The sequence below is a fragment of the Pteropus medius genome, unplaced genomic scaffold, assembly GCF_902729225.1.
Source record: "Pteropus medius unplaced genomic scaffold, Ma_sr-lr_union100, whole genome shotgun sequence".
Lineage (NCBI taxonomy): Eukaryota > Metazoa > Chordata > Mammalia > Chiroptera > Pteropodidae > Pteropus > Pteropus medius.
The window spans coordinates 907,891-915,910 of record NW_024352784.1 but is presented as its reverse complement, the minus strand read 5'-3'; the positions used below and the strand labels follow the sequence as shown (position 1 = coordinate 915,910).

The 8,020-nt window shown below is 36.6% G+C and overlaps 1 protein-coding gene across 1 annotated transcript; it reads right to left on the bottom strand.

The window, feature by feature from the left end:
• Positions 1-6,745: 6,745 nt before the first annotated feature.
• LOC120590114 (olfactory receptor 52H1-like) lies at positions 6,746-7,693 on the bottom strand. Its single transcript, XM_039847751.1, has one exon. It carries the CDS (start codon positions 7,691-7,693, stop codon positions 6,746-6,748), a length of 948 nt encoding a protein of 315 aa, XP_039703685.1.
• Positions 7,694-8,020: the final 327 nt, after the last annotated feature.

The window sequence follows — 8,020 nt, the reverse complement described above, 5'->3', positions numbered from 1 at the left end:
AACTTAGTCAGCTTCATCTAGGCTTTCTTAGCCATTGGAGACCTAAAACTCACAACAGAGATCTGACTGGGTTTTTCAGACTTCATGTCGAAACCCCTCTTCTGTGCCGCTCACATATTCCAACAATATATGGCATCAGCACTCTGAAACCATACACTTTGAATCACAGCTGTTCCAGGTTACCTGAGATCATCGTTTATCCATATACATGTGAGGAAGGGTCTTCTCCAGTTTTTAAATTTTCATGCACTCAAACACAGCAGACATTCAGTCATCCAAAAGTATTTACAAACACACACATGAGCACACATAAAGAAGTTAACTCTGAGGCTTGTCATTCCACAATCTGGTAAATCCATGATATGGGGCAATCTACAAGACAGTCTGGTCTTTTCAACAAGTCAATGACATTAAGAAAGAGGAAGAGGCTTAGATAAGGAAAATGCCTTTCTACACTAAAATAAATTTAAGATAATGGAAAACCAAATGCATTTTTGACTGGATTCTGTTTAAACAACCCAGATATAGAAGATAGTTAATATATAATTGGGACTATTTAAATATGAACTAGGTATTAGATGATATAAAGTAATTAATATTAATTTTATTAAATGTGATTATAGTATTATGATAGACACACGCACAGCAAGTGCCCACATTATCTTAATAAAATATTGGCACAGAGTATGTGCTCTGGAGCCAGGAAACTAGGCTCTTTAATCCTGGTTCCATAATTTACTAGGCTGTGTGAACTTGGGCAAGCTTCCTTGAACCATATGATCCCTGGGTTCTTCATTTTTGAAAAGGGCTTAATAGCTCTAATTTTTGCAGTTATCATTAAGGCAAAAGAAGACACTTGCCAAAACCACCCCTTAGTGCAGTGCCTAGCACATAATAAGCATGTAATAAGTTTTACTTCCTTTATTAGATTATATTTTATATCATCAGTACTATTACTAGCATTTAGACACAGAGTAAAGAAGAGTACAGAAATGTACAGATGCATAAAAACTACCAACAGCACTCCTGGGCACACACATATACCCATAAAATTAATTTCACTCTTTAGGTTAGGGCTGTGGGTTCTTGTCACATGTCTGACACAGAAATTGCCTGAATACCACTTACAATAGCCATTCTTAACCCACTTGTATAATCTTTTCTATTGTTCATCTATTCCAATCTTTTGGGGTCCATTTGATGGAGCGTAAGTACAATTTCTGGAGACCATAACATTGGCTTATAGTTGGGAGTTGCTCAGAAAGAAAGTTATAGTGTTCAGTCCACGGCGCCTAGAAAATGAAGCCCAGAGCTTTTCATTCGCTCCCTCTTTCTCTCCAAATCATCCACACCACTTCAAACAGCCAGGACTCACCTAATCTTGAAATAGGGCCAGATAGAGAGAAGAAACCTTGTGCTGACCAACACACAGAAAATCTGCAAGAGGGACAGACACACCAAACAAATAAATCAGTAGAAGGGAGAGGGAAGGACTGACAGACAAATCAATTTCCTGCTCATTTATTTTTTTCTGGCTATTGCTCAATGTGGAGAAGAGGTACATAGTTAGGGCCTGAGGGACGTCATTGTCCTCTTCTCACTCTCAAGGGAAGAAAACAAAGGAGTTTATATTAACTCTGCCCTTGCCGGTGAGTTAACACTGCCTCAGGGTGCATTTTTGTTTTTTGTTTTTGCATTTGTATGTGAGCGGATGTGTCTGTGGGCGTATGGTTGCTATGTGTGTGCATCTATCACATCATCTAGGTTTCAAGCTCATACTCTCACTTACCAGATGAAAGACTTTGGGCAAGTTTTCTATAAAAAGACAATAAAATATTTCCTACCTCTCAAGGTTATGTAAGGATTGACAAGTTAAATATGACAATGCATGCAAAAACGTTTAACACAGTGATAAACTCACAGAGCACCTGTTAAAATGGTTATATGGCTTACTTCAAGATATTCTAATACTGTCTTTTAGAGTGACACCCCAGAATCCGCGTTCATCAGCTCTACAGTGGACTTCTGTGCTATTTATTTTTTCCTGGAGTACCACTACATATGTGGATTTGAACATGAAAACTGGAAAGGTAGAAAGTTGGTTGGAACTGTCTGTTAGGGCAGGCATGGAACAAATCTTGCACGCTGTTTTGTTTGAAGAACTACATGAGGACTTTCCTGTTGGACACTGAATGGCTGCCTCTTTGGAACACCTCTGACTAAATATTCACTTTAACTTCAAAACCATCATGTCGCAAACTACATCCATTACTTCCTCAAACAAGCTCTTTCAGTGTTCCTAAACTCAGCAAATGTCACATCACTATACACATGAATTTTTTGTTCTTTTTTTTTTTACCAAATTGCATTTTCTTCCCCTTAAAAATCTCCTGAATCCATTCTCTTCTCTGTATCCATTGCCCAGCTGCCATCATCTCTTGCCTAAATTATTCTAATAGCCTTTAAAAGATCATCTTAGTTCTACTTGTCTCCTTCAGTGCATTTTACAGGCTGCAGACAGACTGATTTTTCTAAAGTGTACTTCTGATTATGTTTTTCCTCAGCTAAAATCTCATTTTGTTCTTATCTCAGAGTCTTGGCACTTGCTATTCCCCCTACTTTTATTTATCTTCATCCGGATTTCTGTGTGGTGGTTCCATTTTTTATTATTTGGAACTCAACACAATTTGAAACTTTATTATAAAAATTTTTATTGGTTAAATATATTTATGTATGTATGTACGTATATAAATTGGTAAAATACATTCCTGTGGGAACACTGTTAGATCTGCCTTTGGGTACTATCAGGAGTTCTGAAGGTCTAGATCTCAATTGATACCTAAGAGGCTTTTATCTCTCTTCTCTAATGGCTAGGTCAATTTCCCTGAGTTTGGCAAATCCAGTCTCTCTGCCTACATGTCTGCAAAGATATTAAAAAATAACTCTGAATAGGAGACTCCAAATAGGCTAATTTATTTGCCTTTATCTCACTCATGAATGTATTTCCTTCTGGTTGGACCCAAAGTACAAGTAATTCCATTTTCAATGGTTATCTTTTTACATCCCACATTGCAAGACTACTGAGGGTGTCAGTCAAATGCACACCAGTGTTTTGTTTGATGTACCATAAGTTGAATTTTCTTAGGCCAATATTTTTATAAGAAGAACAGGTATGTTTAAGTCCTGTTCTTACCTTTGGTGTATTCTGTTCCCTTATGAAGACATCCTTCTTCCTTGAGTGTTAATTGTGTGGAAAAAAACTTATTTTAGGTAACTTGCATGAGTTTTGTATGAATGTGTAGTCCATACATAAGGTTGTATGAAACTTAGAGCTTAATGTTGCCATAACCTGAACTAATAAAAATAGTTTTCTGGTGAATCAGTAAATGATATTCTCTAGACTAAAATAAGAACATACTCTGGTGCCCCTGCCATCTGTACTTATAATTCACACCCTAAAAATTTGAACTACATTCCCCATCTTTCATCTCCACTTAAACAGCAACGAATAAAATATTTTTTAAAAACCAGCAAAAAAAACAACTATTATTTTACACACAAATGTTCTGGTTTTATTAGCATGATCTAGGAATGGTGCCTTAAACAGAGCTGGCCTTGCTATCTAGTATTGTCATACAAGAGTACAAATCAACAATTTCAAAACGAAAGTCTCCACAATTCAATTATCGCCATGTATAAAACAATTTGTTTAACTGGAAATCATGTGACTTTTTAAAAAAATGATTAAGTGATTAAGGTGGAAATGTCCTTGTGCCTGTTTTAATATTTTATACAAGTTAGTTTTGGCCACTACCAATGACTTGGACTCCCATTTAGCAATTTCAAACAACCTGAAATCAGAGTTATTCCACAGGGACTCTTTAGCTCACAGAAATGTATTTGATTGATTTGTTTCTAATTGGTGCTGACCCTGCCTTTCCTTCAGGCAGTTGAAGGCTTCCTTTTCCACTCAAAGAGGCTGCCCCTCCTACAGAGGGTTAAGTGTATGTGAAAGGGCTATCTAAATTAGCTGCTGGTTCCAGTGACTCCACCGTGCCACCTCTCAAAACTATGATAAACCTCATAATAAAAACAATAAATTTATGAATACAATTTGAACTTTGTTGCCACGTTGATTAAAATTTCTATTCTTACCACGTTCTTAGAATGTTAAACAAACTCCTTTAAATGATCTGTATTTTTCCATCTTCTGCAATCTCACCTTTTGTCATTCCCTCTACCTAAACCCACCCACCCCATCAGTGTTCAGTTCCTTTAATGAACCCAGTCTTTTTTCAGCTTTGTGTCTTAACATGCTAATCCCTCTGCCTTTCTTCTTTTTTTTTTTCTTTTATTTTTTAAAGTAAATACACCGGAGTTTATTCATCCCTAAGTGTTTACTTTTCTCCTCAGTTTTATTGAGGCATAATCGACAAATAAAATTGTATATATTTAAATTGATATAGGTATACATTATGACAATCAAGTAATTAATACATCCAATACATCACATAGTTACTATTTTTGGTGGTGAGTACTTTTATGATCTACTCTCTTAGCAAATTTCAAGTATATAATACAGTATTATTAGCTACAGACATCATGCTATACATTAGTAAGACCTCCAGACTTATTCATTGTATACCTAGTAGTGCCCTTTGACCAACATCTCCCCATGATCCCTACCTCTAGCCCAGCCCCTGGCAACAGCCATTCTACTCTCTGTTTCTGTAAGTTTGCCTTTCTTTCTTTTTTTTTTTTTTTTTTCCTGATTCCACATAAAAGTAATACCACATAATATTTATCTTTCTCTGTCTGGCTTGTTTCACTTAGCCTGATGCCCTTTATCCATGTTAGCACAAATTGCAGGATTTTATTTTTTCTCATGGCTGAATAACATTGTGGTATATGTACCACAATCTGATTGCCTAAAGTCCACTCTGTACTCTGAATGTTCTAGAATCTTGACTAAACTATACTTAAGGAGATTAGCATTATATTGGCTCCTCACAGAATTTTAGCTTTTATTGAATGGAAATTTAAGGTATTTTACTGCTCTATACTGGAAGAGTCCCATAAATCTGTATATTCTATAAGAATGTGATTAATTGAATTACTTGGCACCTTTTCTCTAAGAGCTTGCTCTCTGAAGATATCTCTGTTCTTCATATCAGGAGTAAAATTACTTATCTAAGGAACTGACTGGCTTGTAATTTATAGGCACTGTGAATTATGTAAATAAATCATAGTTGACTCTCATATAGACTAGAGATAAATTTTTGACCCATGTGTAACAAAAGAATAAGAATTCATGGTAGGTGGAAAGTGTATTAGTCTGTTTCTTGTCTTATTTTTTTAATCTGTTTTTCTTTTTGCCTTTACTTTTGTTTCTACTTATACTTCATAGTATTTTTGGTTAAGGTGCTCAATATACATCTAATAATTGTAGAAACAACATACATGGTCACACAATAAAATATATACTCAAACTTGAGTCTCTGAGCCCAAAGGACACGTCTTTCTGTGTTGAAAGTTATTATGAAAATATTAATTTGGTGATATATGAATTGAGTGGTAGTATCGGATTGGGAAAGCAGTGAGAAGTAGACAGACCATGTAGACCTCTGGTGTTTTGATTCAGATGAAAGGTGATGAGTGTGTAAGCCATGTGTTAAGGGATTGCAGTGCTAACACTGGACTGGTAAATCCTAGAAGTTGTTTAGAAAGAAGCAATAGACTTTCAGGACGTATTAAATATAGGATGAAATCAGACAACTGTCATCGGCACCTTGCAAACAGAAAACATAGGTATTCCTCTACCGATTTAGTGACTGAATGACTCACTATGACCAAGTTAGACATACTGGATTTGAAAAGATCATGAATTGTATAAATAGAGATACATTTTCTGGGCATGAAACTACTTCTCTGTTTATATAAAAGAATGAAGAAGAGATTTTTGCATCACCAATACTTCTAATTAATCAAATTTTAAATGTATATCTTACTGTGTACATGCCTTTCCATCTTACTGGCCATAAGAATTTAGCTTCTTCTGTTTATTTCTTCTTAGGGAACTCTACTCACTCATGTCTCATTTGGTTTTCTCAAGATTGATTGAAAAATGAGTTTAGGTTTTCATCATTGTCCTCTATGGTCCAAAATAAAACCCTCACCCTTAATTTAACAATATCATTATTGTTTGTCATTCATTCATTTGATAAACATTGCTTATGCACATTGTACATGCAAGACCTATACTTGATGTTGTCTGGAAATGGATTAGAGTAACCAAACTAATACCTCCAACCTCACAGTCATCACAGTAGAAATTCCTTGTTCTGCTATGATGTATAAACTACTATGGTGTATAAATCTGAAAAAAATAAACGATTTTATTCCTTAGAAACATTTTTATAATGAAAAAAAGATGCTGATCATTTTATTATTTCCAATAAAAATTTGTAATCATCTTAGAGTAATCATAAGAAATTGAAATTTTTTCATTTCCAGAAATTTTTAAAAATTATTATTTCCTAGACTCGGAATTTTTTTTTTTGCAGCAGCAGCAGCAGTAATGACTGAGTAGACTTCTGTCTAAAATTTCAAAGAAAGCAAAACCATGGTTCTAATTAATAAGGAATTTTTTCATCTGTTATTTCTCTGGTGTCATTGGCTACAGGGTCAGTCTTTACCTTAGTGCATACTAGAAACTTGCCCCTGCATCCCAGACTTCAGACATATGTCACTGGGACCCCTTAGGAAAGAGCAGAAGAATGACTTTGTCCCGGATCTGCTTGGTCTTCACTCCATAGACAATAGGGTTGAGTGCGGGTGGGATGATTACATAGAGGTTAGCAAACATAATGTGAAAGGTCTGAGGAACATTATGCCCAAAGCGATGTGCAAGAATGGAGAAGAATGCTGGTATATAGAACATGAGGATGACACAGACATGGGAACCACAAGTGCCAAGGGCCTTTTTTCTGGCATCTCGGGAGGGGAGGCGAAAAACATCACGGAGGATGAGGGTGTAGGAGACAGCAATTAGGATCACATCTATAATCACTGTCATGATGGGAACACAAAACCCATACCATATATTGATGGAGATATCGTCACAGGCGAGCCGGGCAACACCTATGTGCTCACAGTATGTATGAGGGATGATATGTGTCCTGCAGAAGAGCAGACGATTTACAAGGAAAACACATGGAACAAAAACACAGAAACTTCTGAAGGAAATTCCTACAGCAATTTTGACAATGGTCCTGGGGGTCAGAATAGTGGTGTATCTCAAGGGTGAGCAGATGGCCACGTAGCGGTCAAATGCCATGGTCAGCAATATAGCTGAGTCCAGGACAAAGCTGTAGTGTAGAAAGAATAATTGGGTGAGACAACCAGGAAAACTGATTTTCTGGGGACCAAGCCAGAAGATAGTAAGGGTTTTTGGGACACATGTGGTAGACAATATGAGGTCAGTTATGGCCAACATGGAAAGGAAAAAGAACATAGGTGCATGAAGACTGCGCTCCACTGCAATCAGGTAGAGAAGGATACTATTGCCCACAGTGGCCACAAGATAGATAAAGCAGAAGGGGATGCTGATCCAGACATGGTACTGCTCAAGTCCAGGGATGCCCAAAAGGGTGAAGGCATCTGTGTTGTAGCTACTCAGGTTGTAAACGGCCATTGAGGTCTGATGAGTAGCTTCTGTATCCTGAAAACAAATTGTGTATAATGAACATGAGGAAATTGCATGGTAATTCTTCCTCCACCCTCTCCTTAAGGCCAGCTCTCCTCATTCCTATCTGCCAAAAAAGAACCTCCCATTGCTATTAAGAGCAATGCTCATCTTGCTCATCTCCTTAAGAAAGATCCCTTAGACCCAACAACCCTGGTACTAATTACTCAATCATTCTAGAATCTTCTTCAAACTACATAAAATGCTATTTCCATTTAATGATTGCATTTTCCCCGGGTCAGGGTAAGTTGTTGCTGTATAGATGTCAGTACAGAG